The 23,486-nt window shown below is 37.9% G+C and overlaps 3 protein-coding genes across 3 annotated transcripts in view; 2 read left to right on the top strand and 1 right to left on the bottom strand.

The window, feature by feature from the left end:
• Positions 1-6,002, bottom strand: part of ASB15 (ankyrin repeat and SOCS box containing 15) — a 40,905-nt gene extending 34,903 nt beyond the window's left edge. The window contains exon 1 of the mRNA XM_082631738.1: positions 5,969-6,002. The gene's annotated coding sequence lies outside the window, so the exon portion shown is untranslated. The remainder of the gene's footprint in view (positions 1-5,968) is intronic.
• A 209-nt stretch (positions 6,003-6,211) lies between these two features.
• Positions 6,212-20,102, top strand: NDUFA5 (NADH:ubiquinone oxidoreductase subunit A5). The gene is made up of 5 exons (XM_082631740.1): positions 6,212-6,316; positions 6,623-6,667; positions 10,842-10,958; positions 15,886-15,951; positions 19,148-20,102. The coding sequence occupies exons 1-5, from the start codon at positions 6,296-6,298 to the stop codon at positions 19,247-19,249; spliced, it is 351 nt and encodes a 116-aa protein (XP_082487866.1). The 5' UTR covers positions 6,212-6,295; the 3' UTR covers positions 19,250-20,102.
• A 103-nt stretch (positions 20,103-20,205) lies between these two features.
• IQUB (IQ motif and ubiquitin domain containing) overlaps positions 20,206-23,486 on the top strand; it is an 82,841-nt gene continuing 79,560 nt past the window's right edge. The window contains exon 1 of the mRNA XM_082631737.1: positions 20,206-23,258. The gene's annotated coding sequence lies outside the window, so the exon portion shown is untranslated. The remainder of the gene's footprint in view (positions 23,259-23,486) is intronic.

The raw sequence follows: 23,486 nt of genomic DNA, 5'->3' as shown, positions 1-23,486 counted from the left end.
AAAATTCTTTGGTATGAATTTTTACCTGCCTTATTGTTAAAGCCAGAAACCTAGGAGCTCTTCTTTCATTTGTCCTTTCCTTCCCCTCTCATGTCCAATCTAGCTGTAGCTTTTGTTGGTTTCATTTTCAAATTAAACAATGATTCTGCCCTCTTCCACTGCCAATCTTATTACAGGATTGTTCAAACCATTATCACTCTTGCCCAGATTACTGCATAGTCTCCTAACCATTTCTTTGTTCTATTCCTTCCCTGCTGCAATCCATTCTCCCAGTATTAATTGGAGTTGTCTTTTAAAAGGGTAAATCAGACAGTAAAATACCATGTTTAAACCATTCCCATTGCACGATCTTTTCAACCTGGTCCTTGCCACTCTACTGTTCACCCTTCTACCCTAGTCACACACCAGTCATGGAACTCTCCCTCCTCACACTTTTGCCCTTACTGCTCCCTCTGCCTGGACACTCTTTAACTCACTTTTTATGACTGGATGCTTCTCTTTCTTCATGCCTCAGAATAAATGTCACCTTCTCAGAAAGGCTTTCTTGCTCTAGGAATCCATGTATCCTAACACAGTTAATTCATTCCCTTTTGAAAATAATCTCATTTGGTAATTTTATTTATTAATTGATTTATGTGTGGTTTTTTTGTTTTGTTTTTTTTGCGGTATGCGGGCCTCTCACTGTTGTGGCCTCTCCCGTTGCGGAGCACAGGCTCCAGATGCGCAGGCTCAGCGGCCATGGCTCACGGGCCCAGCTGCTCCGCGGCATGTGGGATCTTCCCGGACCGGGGCACGAACCCGCGTCCCCTGCATCGGCAGGCGGACTCTCAACCACTGCGTCACCAGGGAAGCCCTGATTTATGTTTTTAGTGTGTGTCCAGCCACTAGAACAAAGCTCCCTGATGACTGAGACCTGTCAGTCTGGTTCACTGACAGAACCCTAGGACCCATTGCAGCTTCTGATACAAAGTAAGGAATCAATATACATTTGTTTAATGAAAGATTATTTAGTTTTTCTGCTGCTTATCCAGTTTTTAAAAATAGTCATATGCTTCCTCTCATATTTCTGAAGTCCCTTCTCTACTTTAGCTGTTGTCTCCCCCTCCTCCCATTTTATCTTGGTTATTTTATTTCACTTAATTTGTCCTTTTACTTTGGAAGAGACTAGTTAAAAATACAATATTGAGGGCCTCCCTGGTGGCGCAGTGGTTGAGAGTCCGCCTGCCGATGCAGGGGATACGGGTTCGTGCCCCGGTCTGGGAGGATCCCATATGCCGCGGAGCGGCTGGGCCCGTGAGCCATGGCCGCTGGGCCTGTGCGTCCGGAGCCTGTGCTCTGCAACGGGAGAGGCCACAACAGTGAGAGGCCCACGTACAGCAAAAAAAAAAAAAAAAAAAAAAAATACAATATTGACATTTATTATATCTTTTCACCATTTTCAACTTTTTTCTTATACCTAATTTTATCTTCCTATTTCTAAATTCTGTTAAAGTATTTATTTTTAAAATAATTACTGTTTTATTACCATTTTATTAGTGTATTCTTATGCTAATATTTATTTTAGTTTCAAAAATAGTTTTTATTTCCTCAAACAACTTCCTGCCTTTCATCACTTTTTTTCCTTCTTGCTTTTATTAATTAATTTATTCATTTATTTTTGGTTGCGTTGGGTCTTCGTTGCTGCGCGCCGGCTTTCTCTAGTTGTGGCGAGCGGGGGCTACTCTTTGCAGTGGCTTTTCTTGTTGTGGAGCACGGGCTTTAGGGACGCGGGCTTCAGTAGTTGTGGTGCTCGGGTCCAGTTGTGGCTCGCAGGCTCTAGAGCGCAGGCTCAGTAATTTTGGCGCACGGGCTTAGTTGCTCCGTGGCATGTGGAATCTTCCCGGATCAGGGCTCGAACCCGTGTCTCCTGCATTGGCAGGAGGCTTCTTAACCACTGCGCCACCAGGGAAGTCCCTCCTTCTTGCTTTTAAATAAGAAGTGGCAGCATTTCATACATAGAAATGGGGCTAGATATGTCCCCACAGACATCTTTATTATTCCATCCTCCCATAGGTTCTATTTTTCAATAGCCTATGTTTAATCTCAATTGTTAAACTTAATCCAAATCTGGGTGGGAGTGTTGGTTAGCTCCATTTTTACACATTAGACAACTCAAACACCTGGAAGCCAATAGCCACTCAGATAAAACTGGGTAATGGCTTTTATCTGACTTACAGCCCAATTTAGAATGAAGTTCTAAAAACTACCATATTGGAAACTCTCAGTTATCTGGTATGAACACTTTTTAGAAGTATCCATAGCGTAGATAAAGAAGAGTACAGGAAAAAAACCCAAATTGTTTTGAACACGCCTGATATGAATGGAGGCATAAGAGATGGATAATATCCAAACTATTAGCATTTTAATATGTCAGGTCTGTTCTAAGAACTAACTTCAGAAAAATGAATTTTTTTGGTTACCAAGTTGGGAGAGGAAACAACACTCCCTGAGTCGAGATTATTTTCACTTCTGCCCCCTGACATGCAAACTAAGGGGAAAGTGACCCAGGCAGTACTCATCCCCTCTAGATTTTCAGGAATGAGCTCCTCCTCCCCTGAAAACTGAGATGTTTTCTTCCTTTTCTCATGCCTCTCTCAGGTAAAATCTTCCTGAGAAGATATCCTAGGCAAATACTCTAACTGTTTAACTTTGGGTAAGATCTGGCCCTTCACAAAAGAGTCTGTGTCATTAAGAAGCAGTGGAGGAGGTCCTAACCCTTCCAGTTAATTAATTTTGGAGAAACAAGAACTCCCTTGTTGGGTTAGGCTAGAGGTCCTACAGAGCAAATTGTGTTGCAGATTTTAACTCTAAGTTACCTGGCCTGCTAACTTTATTTGCAGAAGAACTTTCGAACATCTGTCTCCTTCCTGACGAGGATTCCAACATTTATCCCTCTGGGAACTCTTACTTCAGAATATAGTGCATTTGGTGCCCTTGCTACTCACATTAAGACATTCCCAAATCCCCTTCTGATATCATAGATGCCAAGGTTGATTTCCCTTTGTAGCTAATTCTACTCCCACCAACCATAGGACACCACTATCAAGCCCCTTCCATACATAGCCCTGCACCTCTGCAAAGGGATTAGCTCAGAAAACCTACACAATTTCCCGCCACATAGAACTGGTTAGCTATGCAGTGCCTTAGCCTGGATCAGCTAGGTCTGTTTAGCAGATGTCATACGGCAGAAGCCTGAACCCAAAGTTACAACCAATGAAAACACATGCATCTTTTATAATCCCATGATTCTACATTCTAGAACACATCCCACAAGGGCAAAAATTCTAAGAATCTGGAGAGACAGGGAACAAAGACTGTGACCTCATAAACTTCCATTCCTCTAAGTTCCAGTGACCATTTCAGCATTGTCTGGTTTGAAAAAGAGGGGCATTCCTTCCCAGTCCTAATGTGGTTTTCTGAATCTAATCTAGTGTGTCCAAATATATATGTCACCTTTGTAGAAGTAAATGGGTACATCAGATGATTTGTTCCAAATCCATAGTTACTTTCTGTATGTGTTTACATCCATGCACATGTGTATCTTTAAAATGCCATTGATACATGCATATTCATTACTATATATTTACTCTGTCCTGAATTGTAATTGTGGATGATTTAAATACTAGAAGTTGGAAATTATGATGGAAGTGATGGTAAAGCCTAATTCTTGGGTAATCTGAACTGGAAAGATTATATCCCCATAGCTCATGTTTCTAGGGGCAGCTATTCTAAGAGAAGAGAGGAGCATATGATCAAGCTAATCTATTACTCAGTGTCAGTTTGTGCCCAAGGGGACAAAATTCAAATTCACCCATGGCTTTCAGTCATAGGTTTTGCACATCTTCAACTAACTACTGTAAAATTATTCCCCAAAGTGCTTATGCCAATTCACTCCCATCAGCAGTGTATGAGTATTCCTGTTGCTTCACATCCTTGCTAACACTTGGTATTGTAAGTCCTTAATTTTTGTCCATAAGATGGCAGTAAAATTATAATTAATTTGCATTTCCTTGTTTAACAGGGAGGTTGAGTCCTTTTCATGTCTGTTGACTTATCCTGTTTCCATTTCTGTCAATTGTCTAGTCATTTTTTTGTTTATTTTTCTACTGTATTCACTAAAAATATATTAGTTGGGTGCCTATTATGTACCAGGTACTATTTCAGGCACATGCGATATGGTAGAAAAAAATTTCCATCCACATATGGCTTATATTCTAGAAAGGATGATACCCAAAAACAATATAAGTAAGATAATTAGATAGCATATTAGAAGTTGATAAGGGCTATGAAGAAAACTGAAGCAGAGAAGAGGGTAAGGAGTGTCTTCGTGGCGATCTGCAATTTTAAATCTCATGGCCAGGGCGGGCCACACTGGGAAGGTAAAACTGTGCAAAGATTTGAAAGGGGTGAGAGAGTGAGTCATCCACCCATCTGGTGGTGGTGGAAGGGCTTTCCAAAGAAAGGGTTAGAAGAGCAGCTACCTGAGTATAGAGAGGGGGACTAGGAGGTTAGGTCTGAGAGGTGAGGGGCAGAGGGGACAGTCATGTGAGACATTGTAGGCAGATGCAAGAACTGTGGTTTTTACACCTTGAGTGAAAAATCATGGAAGAATTTTGAGCGAAGTATTTTCTAAAAGGATTATTCTAGCTACTGGGTTGAGAATGATAACAGCAAAATAAAAAATAACAAAATCACTTGTGTGGTTCTGTATTCCATGCACTGAGTCAGGCACTTTACATATATTAACTCATTTAATATATTCCAGAGAGGTAGGCAAGAATGGAAGCAGGAAGACCTGTTCTGGTTATTAGTTCTTTTTTTTTTGCCGTACTCGGTCCTCTCACTGTTGTGGCCTCTCCCGTTGCGGAGCACAGGCTCCGGACGCGCAGGCTCAGCGGCCATGGCTCACGGGCCCAGCTGCTCCGCGGCATGTGGGATCTTCCCGGACCGGGGCACGAACCCGCGTCCCCTGCATTGGCAGGCGGACTCTCAAACACTGCGCCACCAGGGAAGCCCTTTTTTTAAAAATTAATTTTTATTGGAGTATAGTTGCTTTACAATGTTGTGCTAGTTTCTGCTGTTCAGCAAAGTGAATCAGTATACATATACATATATCCCCTCTTTTTTAGATTTCCTTCCCATTTAGGTCACCACAGAGCACTGAATGGAGTTCTCTGTGCTATACATTAGGTTCTCATTAGTTATCTATTTTATACGTAGTAGTGTATATATGTCAATCCCAATCTCCCAATTCATAGTTCTTTTCTTACTGATTGATGAGTTCCTTATATGTTCTAGGCACCACTTATCTTTTGGTGATTACATGTGGTTGCAAATATCTTCTCCCATTCTGTGGGTTGTTTTACCATTTAAGTTATATATATTCTGAATTTGTTGTGCTCTTCTCCCATTGACTTTTTAAGCAAATGCCCTTTTTAACTCCAGTCATCCCACAATTTTCAGTTATTTCTTCTTCCCTGCTACCATTGCACTTGGCACAAATCTCTTTTGGAACACTTAACAAATTACTTATTAATGCACGTCCTCGTCATTGTTCTGTAAATCTCGCGATGTGAGATGCTGTTTTACAAACTGTGTCCCAGCAACTAACACATAACGGGTGTTCAATACATGTTTGTAAAGGTAAGTGAAAAAAAGGGGTATGGTCCGGTATCACTTCACCTGGGAAAATGAGAAAATGGATGTTGTACTTCAGTGAGTGAAATGAAAGAGAAAAGGCTTGCGATGGGAAATGTCCTCTGGCTCTGCTTTGCCTCATAAGACTGAGAATACTGAACTAACCTTTGCACCTAAGGGATCACTTAGACGATACCTCCACGACCCCCCTCATTTTACTGCACACTACGCTGTGGAAGAGAGGAATTCACCAAAGGTTAAGACGAATGCAGGTTCCTAGAGCGACTATTACCTCAATCTCCTGGTGTGTTTTTGTAGCTTGGAGGGTTTCCCTCAACCTTTGGGCAGGCAGATAGCGTCAGAGGGACAGGAACTAAGACGTAAGACACCTAACATGATCTTTGCCCCACCCTCCTTGTTTAGAGGCTTTGTGCACTCATTGCGCATGCGTCACTTTTTCTTTTAGGAATGGGCGGTGCAGAGCCTGTGCTCCATTAAAGAGCCTTAGGGGGCGGGGCCAAGCTGTTTCCAAGGTGACGGAATGGCGGCCTCTGTGGTGGATTGAGCAGGTCTGGGCGAGTTCCCAGAGGGCTGCGCGTCCCCGTTGCTCGGCGCTGTCATGGCGGGCTTGCTGAAGAAGGTGAGGCGGGTGGAGGTCACTGACGGAATTTAGACTGTGGGGACGGAGTCAGCCCGCGGGTGGTGGCCGGAACTGTCACGGGCTTGGCGGTGCTTCTGGGGGGCTCATTTTGCTCTGCCCTTAGGGGTGACCAGTTTAGCGGCTCCGATCGGAGAAGAGAAGAAAACTCCGAACCAGCGGCTTTGAGAGACCGGTAGCTGGTTTTAGGCCAGTTTTAGCCAGGACAGTAGTGGTTTTGCTTGTCTTAGTGTGGGTATGCGGGGAATTGTAGTAAACAGCATGAATCGTGTTTTGTTTTTTGAACAGACCACTGGCCTTGTGGGATTGGCTGTATGTGAGAGTCCACACGAGGTATGTACCTCTTTTCTTACTGAGTTTCCAAGGAAACCTAGAACCCTGCGACCTTGTTTCTTCAATGGTTAACGGGATACGGATATTGCAAGCCCCAAATTACAACTCAGCGTGAGCTCTTGAGTCAACAGCGGTGTTTAGTACTTGGTTTATCTGGTACCACGTTTTTGTTTGGTTGTTTTGCCATGATCTCTTTCTCAAACCATTTGCTTGTTGAGTTTTTCCGTGGCATTCTAGTGGCTCACTTGTACTTTTGCGAGTGTCTTCCCAGATCTGTATCGCCATTTTCCACCTTTTCCCCTCGCCTCACCTTTTCTTAGGTGCCTTAGATTCTGTACAATTTCGATTACCAAAGATAGCGTTCTAGCAGTTGCCGCCTTTTGTCATCAGTTTTCCCTTTTAGTAGGTCTTTCCCGTCAGTATTCAGACATTCTTCCATCAAAAAAAAAAAAAAAGAAAAAAGAAAAAAAAGAGACCTCCCTTGATCGTTCTCCCTCCTATAATCACGCCATTTCTCTCCTTCCTTCCCTTTTACAGGTAACTCAAAAGTTATCTGTACTTAACGGTCTCCTGTTTCTCTTATTCCATTTTGAAGGCACTCCAGTCAGGCTTGGCCAGAACTGTTCTTTTCAGGGTCACCATGCTGCTAAATCTGATGGTCAGCTCACGTTTCTCATCTTTATTAACCCAATAGCAGCATTTGACTTGTTTGGCACTGTCCATCAAACACTTTACTGTGCTTCAAGACACCTCAATCTCCTGGTGTGTTTTTTTTCCCTACTTCTTTTGGCCTTTTCCTGTTCTGTTTTTTTTCCCTACTTCTTTTGGCCTTTTCCTGTTCTGCTTATCCCTCATATCCCTACTTCTAAATGGTGGAGTTCTAAGACTTTGTTCTTGGGTCTTTTCTCTGTTTGTATTTGCTCTCTGTTGGTGTCTGGACCCATTCCGATGGTTTTAAATACCACCTACACACTGATAACTCTCGGGTTCCCATGGCAAGCACACTGACCTCTCCCTTTATGGAAGTCTTGTATATTTCATTCCTTAGTGGGCATCTCCACTTGGATGTCAGGCAGGCAACCTAAACTTAACATGCCCCAAATTGGGTTCCTGATCTTCTCCCTAAAACCTGCTCTTCTCTCAGGTTTGCTCATCTCAGTGAACAGCAGTTCCATTTTTCTATTCACTCAGTCAAAAGGCTTGAAATCATCTTTCATTCTTTTCTTTCTCTCACACCCCACATTGGGTACTTCAGTAAATCCTCCGGGTTCTACCTTCAAATTATATCCAAATTTTGATTACTTCTCACCACCTCCTCTACTACCCTGTTCTCAGCCGCCATCATCATGGCTGTGGATAATTGCATTTGCTTCCTAACTGCCTCTCCCTGCTTTTCACTGCCTCAGTTTGATCTTTTTTCAACAAAAGTCAGCCTGCTAAAATGTGAGTCGAGTCATGTGACTCCTTTCCTCAGAATTCGCCAGTGCTTTTCCATTTCACTCTAAATACCAAAGTGCTTACAGTGGTTCTCCAGATCACTCTTCAACGGACTGTATTCTACTGATTTGTCTTGTATGTTGTCTCTCTCTACTGGACCGTAGGTCTTCATCAAGACAGGGATTTTTTAATTCTTTTGTTCACTGCTAGAACTATGCTAGCACATGGTATGTGCTCAGTAACTAATGTTTGTTGAGTTAATGTCTTGTTCTCATTATGAGTTCATAATGCCTTTAGACTCATTGTCTAAAGCTGAACTCACGGTTTTCCCTTTCTATATCTGTTTCTTCCACTGTGGAGTATTTTTCTTGATGGTATCAAAGTCTTTCTACACTGCAGGCTGGGAATTGGACATCATAGTTGATACTTCTCTTACACTCTTTTATCTTCATGTTCACTCCAGCGATGAATTTTGTTGATCCTTTTCTATAACAGCTCTCCATTATGATCTCTCTTTTTTTGTCCTACTATTATTACCACAGTTTAGTCCCTTGTTCTTGTGTAGAGAATTGCAACAACCTTGTTACTGGCCTTCTTCTCTGTTGCTCCTTCATCCTATTCTTTTAACTCACTACTGCCAGATTAATTTTTCTGAAGCACACATCTAATCACAATTTCCCTAAATCTTTTAATTGCCCACATAATAAAGCCCAAATGCTTTAACTTGCCGTGCAGAACCACATACAGTCTGATTTGCTTTTTCTCCAACCTTATCTCCAAAGCATTTTCTCTGTGTCCTATATTCTAGCCATGTGCTGTCCAATAAAAATATAATGCGGGCTTCCCTGGTGGCGCAGTGGTTGAGGGTCCGCCTGCCGTTGCAGGGGACGCGGGTTCGTGCCCCGATCCCGGAGGATCCCACGTGCCGCGGAGCGGCTGGGCCCGCGAGCCATGGCCGCGGAGCCTGTGTGTCCGGAGCCTGTGCTCCGCAACGGGAGAGGCCACAGCAGTGAGAGGCCCGCGTACAGCAAAAAAAAAAAAAAAAAAAAAAAAAAAAAAAAAAAAAAAAAAAATATAATGCAAGTCATAAATATAAACCATGCTTGTAGTACAAAATTTTCTAGGAGTCACTTTCTTTTAATAAGGAAGAAGTTAATATATTTTATTTTACCTAACATATCCAAAATATTACCATTTCAATATATAATCAATATAAAAAATTAATGATATTTTATAGTCTTTTTTTCATACTAAATGTTCAAAATCCAGTGTGTAGTTACACTTAACAGCACATCTTAGTTCAGATTTGGCACATTTCAAGTGCTCAATGGCCAAATTTGGTTAGTGGCTACTGTGTTAGACAACACAGTTCAAGGGAAATAGAACTATATAATAATTACTTTACATTACCTGTATTTTCTGCCATTCAGTCCTCTGTATGTATTCTATGTGTAAGATTGCCTTTTCTAACATCTTCAAATGTCTAAGTCCTACCATCCCTCCAGGTCTCTCTCAGATGCTGCCTTTTCTATGAAACCTTCTCTGACATCTGCTGATGTGACTCTTCTTTCCCCAATAGAATAATAATGCTAGCACTTATTGAAACTTAATGTGCGCCAGGTACTGTTCTAAGTTATACAAAATCCTATGAAGCTGATATTATTAACATCCCCATTTTAGAATCCATGTCTCTTACCAGGCCTTTCTATTGTCATGCCCTTTGCTAAAATTGAGAAGAAATGAGGCTAAACCACCCCCCCACACACACACACAAAATTTAGATTATATGTTATCTAACAAGCTCTACATTAGTATAGTAAAATACCTTCTATTACGGAACATCATATTCAAATATAGAAGTAATGTCTAAATATGCAGAGTACTTTTTAAGAAAAATGATTCTTAGAGGCCCTTAAAGTTGGTTTTGTTTATTCATATATATGGTGAATATATATGAATGAAATTAGGTATTAGCATCTACGGTTTCATACAATTAAACTAAAACAAATTTCAAATTAAATTTCAAAGAAATAATGAAAAATCCTCATCACATATGTATATTTATGATTATACTTAATATTTATGAACTGTGAATTAGGGTCTACTATAACAACTTTTTATCATATGACTTTATTGCTGGCTGCTGTATTGAACTTTAAGTTCAGTGTGCTTTAATATGTGCAGTGACTCAGTTTTCTTGCTTCTTTTTTCTGTTGAGCCTGTGGTGAAATCTTCTCATGGTACCAACTTGATCATAGTCACTAAGCATAAGCACTGAGGTATCATCACTACATTCCGTTAAATTTGATCATACTGATAATATACTGCTTATATATTTTTCTATTTCTATAGAAATCCAAATAAAATACTTTTTAAAGATCAGAATTTGCAGTGCTTAGGACCTCAGTTTGAGACATACTGATTTAGTAAGTGATTTAATTTACCAAAAAGATTGTTAGCAATAAGTTAGAATGCAGTTTTATTTTTGTTATCATACCTTTAACTTCTGTACAACTTTTGTCATACATACAAATATGAAAAGTTTCCATCTTTATATTCACATTTTTCCTAAGCTGTAAAGGGATCGATAGGCATAGACATGAAGAAGTTGCAGCAAGGAAAAGTTAAATGCTTTTTAAAAAAATAGTTGTGAATTTTTTTGTTTTAATAATTGGTGAGACTTTTTAAATCTTTGGTGACATTTTAAACTGGAAATTTGTATTTTTTGTCTTTTCAGAGGCTAAAAATATTGTATACAAAGATTCTTGATGTTCTTGGACAAATCCCTAAAAATGCAGCATATAGAAAGTATACAGAACAGATTACAAATGAGAAGCTGAGTATGGTTAAAGCGGTAAGTAGCTAACTTGATTTTGTTTTCTTGGATGTATGGTATCCAAAGCAACATTTAACAAAAAAAATAAAAAATTCAGTTGATTACTTTTTGCATATTCTGCACACTGTCCTTTCTATTCTCCTTCCTTCCGTGCGTTTCTTCCATCCTTTCTCCCTTTCATTCATCAAACTCCTGTTTACTGAGTACTTTTTATATGACAGGCACTATAAGTACAGGAGTGAAAGAATAAAATCAAGTCCCATCCTTAAGTTAACATTATAGCTTTCACTTATCTCTCTTACCTGTCTAGTCCTTTATTGATCTTTTACTTCTTATCTGTAGATATATCAATCTTTATTTCATTTTTCTAGTTTTAGAGTAGAGAAGAATGAAAACAAAACCGAAAAAAATATGTATATTATGTTTAACAACTGTCAGGAATAACTGTTTTAAAAAGTGCTTTGTTATGAAAAGAAGAGGACCAAATTAGTCTCTTAACTACCAAAATATATTGAACCTTGTTATGGACAGAATGTTTGTGTCCTCCCAAATTCATATGTTGAAGCCCTAACCCCGCAGTGTGGAGTAATTAAGGTTAATGAGATCATAAGAGTGGTACACTGATCCAGTAGGATAAGTGTCCTTCTAAGAAGAGATACCAGAGAGTTCGCGTTCTCTGCCACGTAAGGGCACAGCAAGAAGGTCGCTGTCTGCAAACCAGGAAGAGAACTCCCACCAGAAACGGACTCTGTCATACCTTGATCTTGGACTTCCAGTATCCAGAATTGTGAGAAAATAAATTTTTCTTGTTTGAGCCATCCAGTCTATGTATGGTATTTTGTTATGGCAGCCCAGGCAGACTAATACAAGCATTTTACAGCTTCTGAATCAAAGGCCCTAGACAGGCACACAATATAGACTGCTGCTACTTCTTTTATACCAAACTATATTGCACTGTTGTTAAATTTCCACACTAGCAGTTATTTCGTGGACTTTTGTAATTATCCAAAATAGTGTGCAGAAACTCCAAAAGTTTAGGACCACTTATACATGTAATAAGTGGCCCTAATATAGTTTTCTTATTATTAGATCACCAAACTCTGTAGTCCAGAGAGAATTCTTACATTTTCTGCAGGTATATGGCAAAACAGTGCAATTTGATTTGGAACTTTTATTCTTATCTTGGCAGTTCTGGAAGTAATTCACAGATTACAAGTCTCTAAAGGGGAAATTAACATTTCTTTTGAATTCATCTTTCTTTAAGGAAAATGGGCTTGTGCATTTTTTCCCATCTCATAGTAAGAAATTTCTTTTTCTTTTCATGAGGTCAGTCTCTTCAACTGTCTTTTATTCTCTGCTTTCCTTCTCCATAACCGTGTTCCCCTTTAATCATTTCTTCTCTGTTTCTCTTTTAGCGTTCCATTTTATTATCATCTTTCAGTTAGCCTCAAAATATATTTAGCTTTTTCTTACCTTAAAAGAAAAAGAAAACTTATATTTTCCTTTACTTTTGCCAATGTCACCCAAAGAAGAGTTCACTGTCATTGCTTTCACTTAATAATTCTAAAATTCTTTTCTCTGACCTAGGCTGTTTCAGTTGCCTTATAACTAAATTGGTCTGTATTTAGTTCTATCATATTTCATTATATGCCCCACACTGCCAATAGAGTTTTTTTTTCAATATGTAGATCTGATCATGAGATCTTCCTGCTTAAAACCTTACTATGGTTTCCTGTTCAGTGTTTCTCAAAGGCTGAGTTTAAGGATTTATGCTGGGCTGGTTGTGTGAAACTCATCTAGCTACCTTTATCTGCATGATTTTGACGTATAGCCAGGTTTGGGAGCCACTGGCTTATAGGATGAAGTCTTTAGCATGGTATGGAAGCCCCCCCAAGATCTGGCTCTAAGTTATCTTCTCAATCTTATCTTGTCTTTTCCTGCTTTGTGCACTATACTTTAGTAATACCAGACTGCTGACAGTTATGTGAGTTCCATGCAATTTTATTTTTGGTTTCTTTGTATTTTCTCTTCCCTCTTCCTGAAATACCCTTACCTTGTCTGCCAGGCAGTTCTTACTCAGTCCTCAAGATCTATCACTTCCTCTGTGAAGCCTTTTATGTCTTCTGTACTAGTCCATAAGCTACTTGTGAATTGCATTCATCTTTTTATCCCAAGAATCTAGCTTAGTGCCTGACAATAAGGTCCTTAGAAATATTTGTTTATCCAAAAGGCTGTATACAAATAATTTTTAAAAACACCAAGCACTATGTAATAGCTGTATTACTGAATCCTGTTTGATAAAATTAACACAGATTTTTAACCCCACCTATAGAGCCATGGAATCTTCAGAGAATATTGTAATGATTATAAAGTGTCTAAGCCTAAAATGGAAATAAAAGTAAATATTTTTTTCAGATTATACTATGGAGATAGTAATAGCATAGTGGTGAAAAGCATTTGTTTGTGGTCTTTCCAAAATTTTCATCTCAGCTCTAATACTTATTTGGTGAGTTGGCATATTGCCCATTTTCTCTGTCTCAATTCCCTCATCCATAACTTGGATATAATAAACCTGCCTTGAACACTTGTTGTTAGGACTGAATGGGTAATATATGTATAGTGCTTAACACAGTTGCAAGCATATAGTGAGCATTCAGTACATGGTACCTTATCAAGCTTGGTGGCATTATGCCATTAGTAAATAAAACTCACATTATTGACCCAGCTTAAGTAAGACAAATTTTGAATTGTTTTCCCAACACAGGCTTTTCCTGAGTTGAAAATAATGTTGAATATTCCTTGCCTTCTCTTCATTCTCCCTCCTGGGTATCATGACAGTGACCAGCTTCCCTGTTTTGTTATTAATTTTTGGCTTCATAGCTCAGTCATTTTGAGTTAAACAGTCTTTCTCAAACATGTTCATCTGCTTTGTTTCCCTCTCTTTTCTAACTACTTTGTATTTATTCAAGAAACACTTAATGCATGTCTGTCATATGCTATGTATGGTTCTGGGCATGGAAGCTAGTGCCTACATGGCAATGAACAAAACATTAAAATCCCTGCCTTGGAGATTATACATTAATGATGGGAGGCAAAGAAATAAATAAGAAAAATAAGTGAATAAAGAAGTACATTCCATAGTGTGTTAGAACATAGTAAGTGCAGTGAAGGAAATTAAAGAAGGAAGAATGGTGTGTATGAGGGTGATGAGGGGTGTTACAATATGTATTAGTTTTCTATGATTGCTGTAACAAATTACAACAACCTTGGTGAGTTAAAATAGAAATTTATTGTCTTATATTTCTGGAAGCTAAAATTAGTATCGGGCCAAAATCAAGGTGTCGGCAGGTCTGCACTCCCTTTGGAGGCTTTAGGATAGAATTCATTCCTTGCCTTTTCCAGCTGTGATGGATTTTGTTATTCCTTGGCTTGTGGCTGAGTCACTCCAGTCTTTACTTTTTCTTTTTCCATGTGTAATTTCCCTCTGCCTCTCTCTTATAAGGACACCTATAATTGTATTTAGGGCTCACTCAGATAATCTAGGATAATCTTCCCATTCCAAGGTCCTTAATCACATCTGCGAAATATTTGCCATATAAAGTAACATTCATAGATTCCAGGGATTAGTTCATGTACAGTTTGTGAGGCATTATTCCAGCCTACCACAGTAAAAATTATCAGAGTGGTTCTCACTAAGAAGAAGATGTATGAGCAAAGACCTTGATGGAAGTGGAGGAACAAGCCATACAGATGTCTTGGGTCAGCCAGCAGATGCCTTGAGACAGATGCCAATTCCTGTAGAAAATAACTTTTTTTTTCCCTCTTTTCACTCCATTTATAGGCCAAGAAGCTACCCTATTTACACCTTATTTACATATGCATGTGTATATATAGATCATGGTTTCTGGCTCTCAAAAAGCTTGGTCTACTAGAAAATAAATACATGTCATTGAATGTTCTAGTTACTATATTAACTTTTTTTTTTTTGGAGTCAAAGTGGGGAAGCACAGTGGCTATTTTATTTTTAATTATTTTTTTTAACTTCTTATTTTATATAGGAGTATAACCGATTAACCATGTGATAGTTTCAGGTAACCTTTTATTGAAGAATAATGTACATAAAGAAATGTGCAGACATTATAAGCATAGAACTTGATGTATTTTCACAAAGTAATCACACATGTCAACACTAAATCAAAAAAGAGGACATTTCCAGAATGCCAAAACCCTTTCTTGTTCTTCTCAAGGTTACTACCTTCCTGAAGATAACTACTCTTCTGACCTCTAACACCACAGATTCATTTTGCCTGGTTTTGAACTTTTTATAAGTGGAATCATCAATATGTATTTGTCTGGTTTCTTTTGCTTAATAATATGTTCGAGAGAATCATCTGTGTTGTTGCATATAGTTGTAATTTGTTCATTCTCATTGCTGTATAATATTCTATTATATTCAAATACTACAGTTTATTCATTTATTCTATTATATATGGTCATTTGGATCGTTTCTGGTTTGGGGATGTAATTTATGCTGCTGTGAACATTCTTGAACATGTCATTTGGTTAATGTATTATGCATTTCTGTTTGGCATATACCTAGGAGTAGAGTTCTGGGTCATAGGGTAGCATTTATTTTTAATGCTAATGCTTAAGAGGAAATATAGGAAGTACTAAGAAAATAAAGTATTATTTTAAAATCTGTATTTTAGAAAAACTGAATTAAACATCATATTCTTACCCTTGATAAGCACATCAATAAACGTTTAACACTTTTAATATTAAGACAGAAAAGCAATAAAATAGTAGAGAGATGAAATGGCTCTTAACCAGATATTTGGTAAAAATAAGCAAGGGTACAATGAAAGAAAAATTAATTACATTTGTCATATTAAGTGCTCTTTGTGCTTCTTTAACTATTTTTTTCTTTTTTTCCCTTAAATTATAGGAACCAAATGTTAAAAAATTAGAAGAGCAACTTCAGGGAGGCCAAATAGAAGAGGTGATTCTTCAGGTAAAGAAAAGTTGAATATTCAGATGTTTAGCTTCAAATGTTCAAAGGCACAATGTTATAGAGGTACAAAATGACATTCCAGAAAGAAAGGAAAGCTAAACTTTTTAATTTATATCAATTCATCCAATAGAAGACTAACCACATAAGAAAATGCATACTCTGACATGTGTATGTCAGCTAGATATTTATCATTGATTATAATTTGAATTTATGAGGCTTTTGTTGGAAGTTTAGAATTTAATTAGTATGTTCTTGTTAGCCTTTCCTTAGTTCAGATTAGTAACAGTACTATTGCTGTTTGAATAATTTATCTTTTTAGATACATATACTTTTACATTTTAAAGGGTTACTATATTTTTAATATGGAAAAATACAGGTCTTTTGAGTCATAAAATTAAATTGTAGTTTCATTTTTATTTTTGACTCTTGAAGGTTAAATTCTTAAAATATGTTTTTGTATTTCATGTTTTGTAATTTATATTGTTAAAGTTTTTACTCTGTCATTTGTTTTTAGTGTTTTTCTTATATATTTCTTTGAGGTTTTTTTCAAATAAAAGATATTAACCTTAAATTTTTGCTATATATGTATATATATATATATGTATATATATATATATATATATATATATATATATATACACATATATATATATTTTTTTAGTCTGTTCTTTGCCTTCTGACTTTAGTTATTTTCTCCCATATGTAGAGGTTTTTAAATTTTTTACTTGGTCAAATCACTCTCCCTCTGCCCACTCTCCTTTTAATCTCCCCTCCTTCCCAATATTATATATAGGTTTAGAATGTCTTCCCCTTATAAGGGTCTGATAAATGTTTAATTCTGTTTCATGTAATTTTTACATTTTTCATATTTTTTAAAAATGTAAACATTTTTTTCTTACGTTTTCTTGCCTTTTATCAAAATCTCTTACCAATAGACATAATATACAAATTTGAAAGAATTGTTAGATGGCTCTGTTAAAAGAGGAATGGAGTATTCAGACAGCTTTCTATAAATGTAGACTGTTTCAGTTATTCAGGGGCCTATTTTCTTGGCCTTCCTATTCATTTGCCAGGTTGAATATGGTACTAGATAAAGTGTTCTGGGAATTTAATGCAAACTTATTATTATTGTCTTCCTTCTGTTCCTCTTTCTTTTCTACCTGATTTCACTTTGATCATAACTTTAGTTTAGCTGGTACATTAATTTATCATGCAGTTATAGTCGTAGGGTACATTAAGTATTTTTACGTTATCTGTGCAGTTCTCAAATTTTCATGGGCTATGCTAAGGTTAAATTTTAATAATGCTTTATTTAACCCAGTAGATCTAAAATAATATCATTGAAACATATCATCCATGTAAAAAATTAAGACATTTTACATTTTTTTTTTATACTAAGTCTTTAAAATCTCGTGTGTATTTTATACTCTCAGCGCATCTGAATTTGAACTAGCTACATGTTAAGTGCTCACTCAGTAGTCACAGGTAGGTAGTGGCTACCATACTGGACAGCCCATTTCAAGAGGGACATATGAGAGGAATGAGGAAAGGGGTAGTGTGTCGGAAGCCAGAGAAGAAGGAGGGAGTGGATACAGGTACCACATGCCAGCTGAGTCCAGCTCCCTGAAGTAGGGCTGACTTAAGTGGTGTTCAGGGGTAGGAACCCTCCTCAGCATGCAGTGACTTTTTGGGGGCATAGAGAAGGCATGAATGTTCAAGAGACAAAAGTCAAAGGGCATTCAGAGAGAGAGTCATCCTTAGGGATAGTTTTAATCAGTATTTTCTCATTTCAGCATTAGGAAATACCTCTACCCCCAGATTACTGTTTATCTACTCTTTTTAACTCATTGTTTATATACATTTTAGACTGTTGCTGCTAAACATAGATTGGCTGTTTCGCACCACTGGCATAAATGAGGCATTGCCTTTTTTTTTTTTTCCCTTAGTCGTGGCTCGCGGGCTCCTTAGTTGTGGCTTGCCAGCTCCTTAGTTGTGGCATGCGAACTCTTAGTTGCAGCATGCATGTGGGATCTAGTTCCGGGACCAGGGATCGAACCCAGGCCCCCTGCATTAGCAGCTCAGAGTCTTAACCACTGCACCACCAGGGAAGTCCCGAGGCATTGCCTTTTAACTGGAGAATTATAGCCTCTGATAGAAACTAAGCATTTATTCTGTGTTTGAATTCTTTCTCTGATGTCCTGACAAGTGTTCAACAGTGTTCTTCTTCTAAGTTGGCCAGAGTTGTCATAGGTCTTTTTGCTGTGGAAAAAATGTGAAATAAGAAGATAGCTAAACAGGGAGATCAGCTCAGTGCTTTGTGTCCACCTAGAGGGGTGGGATAGGGAGGGTGGAAGGGAGACACAAGAGGGAGGAGATATGGAGATGTATGTATATGTATAGCTGATTCACTTTGTTATACAGCAGAAACTAACACACCATTGTAAAGCCATTATACTCCAATAAAGATGTTTAAAAAAAAAAGATAGCTAAAATATATTTGTTAAATATGTTGTAAATTGTGTTTGAGAGGAAAAATTAAATGTAACATAATCTGACTAAGGAAACTGATTTGATTGATCAATAAAAATACAACTATTGTATTCTCTTACACTTCACAGATCACAATTTTATAGATTGTGTGTCTAAAGGATTATGGATCATGAAATCAGTTTAGGTGGATTGTGACTAGTATTTTTTTTTTTTTACATTCAATAGAAAATAGAGTATGACAGCTAGTAAAGGTGATGATATTTTTAGTTTTGTTTTAGTTGTATGTGCATCTTGTGGATCCCTTAGTTAAAAAAAATATGTTTTTAAACAGTGGGCCATGGTAAAATAAAGTTTGAAAGCCATTAACATAGATTAAGAGACATACTTCTTCAGAGAATTTGTAGTCTAAATGGTGAAACAGTCAATTAAGATAAAAAACTCACCAACTAAACTTTTGAACACTCTAAAATCAAATTTTAATCGAATAGAAGAAATCAAAAGCCATCCTTTCTTACTCATGATGATTGTGTAGCTGTGAGAATTAAGGTAATTTAATTAATGATGTTCAACATGTGATGGTGGAACAGCTTATTATGTATTAATATGAAAGAAGTAGCTCTACTAGGTTATATTTCAGTTATTAGCTGTGATAAATATCTGTTACACAATATAATCAAACTATCTTTTAAAAATTTCTTATTAACAGGCTGAAAATGAACTAAGTTTGGCAAGAAAAATGGTGCAATGGAAACCATGGGAGCCTTTAGTGGAAGAGCCTCTTGCCAGCCAATGGAAATGGCCAATATAAACATCATTAAATGACTTGTGTGTTTATGGGAAACTGATGTAATTAAATATTCTGTTGTATTAAAAATATTTCCATATTATTGACATCTTATAATCAAGAAAACTGATACAGAACATATGTAGGAGACTTGATAAAATCGTTGATTATGTAATAGGGACTTGTGAATCGGTTTTTGATTTGTAGAGCATTCATTCAAATTATTTCAAAAATATTTTTTAAAACAAATGTTGTGGGAAGATTTGAAAGTTAATTGGAAAAATTCCTATAGATCTCCAATGCAGGGGCCATATTCAAAAGGTGAAGTATTTTTAGTAGTATCTTCAACACATCATTTAATTTTTTTTATTCTGAAAAAACATAAAAGGTACTTAATTATTATTATTGTTTAAACAAATTTGTAGGTCACTGTTTGAAATGAAGTAGTAAGAAAAAACCTATCAAATTAGAATTCATTGTACACTTGAGAAAATTGATTTGGTATTTGAAAGAAAAATTTTTATTTATAGTGGTAGTTGGAAAAACTTTTCTTTTGTCTCATTTTTAAGGAAGTTAGCTTTCTGGCCCTTTGCCTTTAGTTTTCTTGATCAACTGAAGTACAGTAGGATAGAGATAGAATTTCTGTAAAAGAAGAGACACTAAGAGTTCTTAAAGTTTATCTGACTTACAGATAGGCTTATATTCAAAACATCTTAGTTGTATGGTTATAACTTCAAAGTGGAATCATTAAATAGTTTCCACTAATTTCCAATTGAGTGCAGCTGGGTATCAAACAAGGTAAATGCTGTTCAAAGAAAGAAGCAGTTTGGTAAGTTTAAGGTTAAACAAAAATAAAATTACTTTTCGTATGTCCTCACCTTTTCTACCTAGCCTCCTATCATTTCTAAGTATTTAAATTTGGTAGTTCTTACCTTCAAAGATAAGAACAAAGTTCTTTTGTTTTTTGTGTGTGTATGTGTGCATGTACATATGTGTTTTGCTATCTCTTGTGGCCAAACAGAACATTTCAGAATTTTTGGAATGAGGGAAAAAATGTATTTTTCTTTTTTTCCAATATTTCTCCCCTTATATAGATGTAAATTGAATGCTAAAGGAATATTTAAAGTGGATTGAGTTAATTTTTAGCAGTCAGACTGCAAGAGGACGCTTCTGTGTGGGAAGTGGGAAAAGCATTTGGGGGCGAGTCCAGGGGCTCTCATTCCCAGGCTCTAGCACTACCGTGAAATCAGTGACTAAGTTGAGACACATGGTCAGTTTCTCAAAAGAACCTATTTATTTCCTTCTCTGTAAAAGAAGCAGAATTTATGATTTATATCTTCCTTTTCAGTTCTAACCATTTGCTTTAATATATAATTTTACTGAGGTCAAAATATATGATCTTAAAGCATGTTTGCATAGGTGCTTTCAAGCTATTTTTCTGGCCAACAATTTTTTCAGGTCCTTTGGGTACATGAAAGCAGAAAGATGACTTGATACATACTTCCAGCTCCATTTCTCCCATGATCCTTGGCATCTTATATATTTCACCAGCAGAGCTCCTGTGGCTGTTAATAAAAGGGGACCTTATATGATGTTTACATTAGAAATTAGAATGCTAGTTGTAGAATAGCAGTAGTAGTCATAATAATAATGACTAATGTTTGTTAATGTTTGCCAGGCAATTTTCTAAGTACTCGACTAATGTTACTCATTAAATCTGCATTACAACTCTTAAGAGTGAGATCCTGCAAATTTTTCCAGATAAAGAAACCAGAATTCAGTTGCAAGTAGTGCTCCCCTGCAATTAGGCAACATGGGGACCCTGGAGAAACTGAGGCAAAGAGACAGTGTAATAACATACCCAAGGTTACATAGTAAGATGTGGAGCTAACTTTTGAACCTAGACAGTCTTGCTCCAGAACTCATGCTCCTAAACATCATATTTTTTTTTTTTTTTTTTTTTTTTTTGCAGTACGCGGGCCTCTCACTGTTGTGGCCTCTCCCGTTGCGGAGCACAGGCTCCAGACGTGCAGGCTCAGCGGCCATGGCTCACGGGCCCAGCCGCTCCGCGGCATATGGGATCCTCCCAGACCGGGGCACGAACCCGTATCCCCTGCATCGGCAGGCGGACTCTCAACCACTGCGCCACCAGGGAGGCCCCATCATATTTTTTTAATGAATATGCTTGGGATGCTGTCCCTCCTGCCTGTACTGTTTGGACTGCACCAAAAGAATGTAGATCTAAAAAAAAAGAATGTAGGTCTGCTTTCTTAACTTTTTCTGTTAAAGTACCTATAAAAAACTAAAGTAATAAACTGGATTTCATTTTGTACAGAAATCTTCACATGGATCATAGGCAGATAATGTTAATGGGGTAGGTATTTTAAAGACATCACTGTGTGGTCCACTGTTACACTCCCTAGCTGCCATTCCAACTGCCCCTATAATCTTACACCTGATTGTTTTTATGTCTGCAGATGTTTTCCAGGTGCTTTTTATAAACTTCCAGATTAACCTTTCCTGATCTTTTGCAGCTGATTCTTCTATTTAAAGATCTTCAGTTGTTGCTGAGTGGCTTCTAGACTAATTTGAGTAGTTTTCCGAGTGGCCCATTTCAGTCTCCCTGGGCTCCTCATAGGTCTCATTCAAGTAAATCACCATAATCCAGGCACCTCAAGAAAAAGAAGCTAATCCGTTTGAGCTTTGCAGACAAAGAAGAAAGTAGCAGCAAAGTGATGCCCCCTTTTTCCAGTCTGTGAAGTGAGTGCAGAATATTCAAATTTCTGGCATTCTTTCCTTTGGGATGAAAATGGCTTATATCTAGGATAAGCATATAATTTTTCATTCATTGTGTAATGATTGTGAGAGTGAAAGGAAGTGTGATAAGAATAATAGGTATAAGCCATGGCTATCCTGGGCACACAGGATATGGCTCAGCCTTGAGGGTTGCCATCCTTCCTGATCAGGAGAAGCTGGGAAGTTGTCTGCCTTTCTGAATAGAAAGGATATGATGCCAGCAGTGGCAGCCATCATGTGCTGCCAGACCTCAGGTGTCATTTTGCCTCTTCCCCATTATTCCATTCCCTGACTCCTTTCCCTCAGAATTGGGGATGGAGGTAAGGAAGCTTATCTCTGTTTTAATTTCCTTTTCTAATCCTAAAGTATAGTTAGAGAAGTGAAGCTAATTGAGCTTTTTTTGTGGTTACAAGGCAAAGCAGATTTATTTCTGAGCACAGCAGTGAAGATTAGGATACTAGATAAAAAGGAAATCAATCTTCTGTCAAATCTATCAAATGGAGAAGATCAGGATTCTTTTTTTTTCACTGTAAAAAGGCAGCTTACATTATTCTTGTGATGCTGGTGGGTGCAGGGGTGAGCAACCTGTCGGCCTCCATTTCTGAGCTGGAGGGGCCCCAGAGGCCCTGAGGCCAGCTCTCTAAGTGCAAGGGTCCCTGAGGGCTGCCTCGTCCACATTTGCAAAATGGAGTGCGGGGCAACTTCTCCCCGGGTCAACCCAGCTGGTCAACCCAGCTATTTGCCTGCCTCTCACTTGGCTCCAGGTGGGAGCTTCCTCAAATTCACATGACTCTTGTTACCAGATTCTTAAGTAGCTGAATTTAGGACCTACTACGATGGGAAGACTTGCTGTGTTGCCTTCAGAAGTTAAGTCTCTTTACCTGATGCTTCATCAGGCTTTTCAAATGGGCCTTCCCACTAGGCCAGCTCTTCTAATTCCTTCTAACAGCCGAGACAGTATTCCAGAGTCTGTGTTCTTCTGTTTACCCAGGAACTCTCCCATGAAATTGAAGATCACTTTCATTTTTCTCAAAAAGCCAAGATCTTCAGGTCATGCAGGACCTTGCCTACTGTGTTCTCCAGCTGAAGAGAAGACTGTAGAGCTTGAACCCTTGCCACGTCCCCAGTTATCTATATCAGGCTTCTTAATCACTGGAAGGCAGTTTGCTACCCTCACATTTTTTCTTCAAAGGGAGAAAATCAACAGTGCTCCATCGAAGAAAATTCCCACATATAGGTTAATATCAGCCTTTTCTTTTTCCTCCCACTCTCAAGGGCTATATAGACAAATGGAAGTTAAAGAAACTGCCTATGCAAGTGTGTTCTGGGGTCTAGGGTAAAGCAACGAATCACCGAACATACCATGAGTAGTATTTTGCATCTTAGGTCAGAATTTCCTTTGAAACTCAGTACTTCGTGGGATGGCAGTCTATACTACAATTACAATGGAGAAGAAAGTAAATGA

The sequence above is a fragment of the Mesoplodon mirus genome (assembly GCF_964341445.2).
Source record: "Mesoplodon mirus genome assembly, chromosome: 9".
Taxonomy (NCBI): domain Eukaryota; kingdom Metazoa; phylum Chordata; class Mammalia; order Artiodactyla; family Ziphiidae; genus Mesoplodon; species Mesoplodon mirus.
Note: the sequence above shows the minus strand (reverse complement) of the source record. Positions and strands in the feature narration are given on the sequence as shown.

Excerpts from the sequence above, each read along its gene's own strand:
- NDUFA5 (XM_082631740.1), top strand. The coding sequence starts at position 6,296 with ATGGCGGGCTTGCTGAAGAAG. Across the intron at positions 6,317-6,622 it reads TGGCGGGCTTGCTGAAGAAG|ACCACTGGCCTTGTGGGATT; the intron begins GTGAGGCGGGTG and ends TTTTTTGAACAG. Across the intron at positions 15,952-19,147 it reads TAGAAGAGGTGATTCTTCAG|GCTGAAAATGAACTAAGTTT; the intron begins GTAAAGAAAAGT and ends TCTTATTAACAG.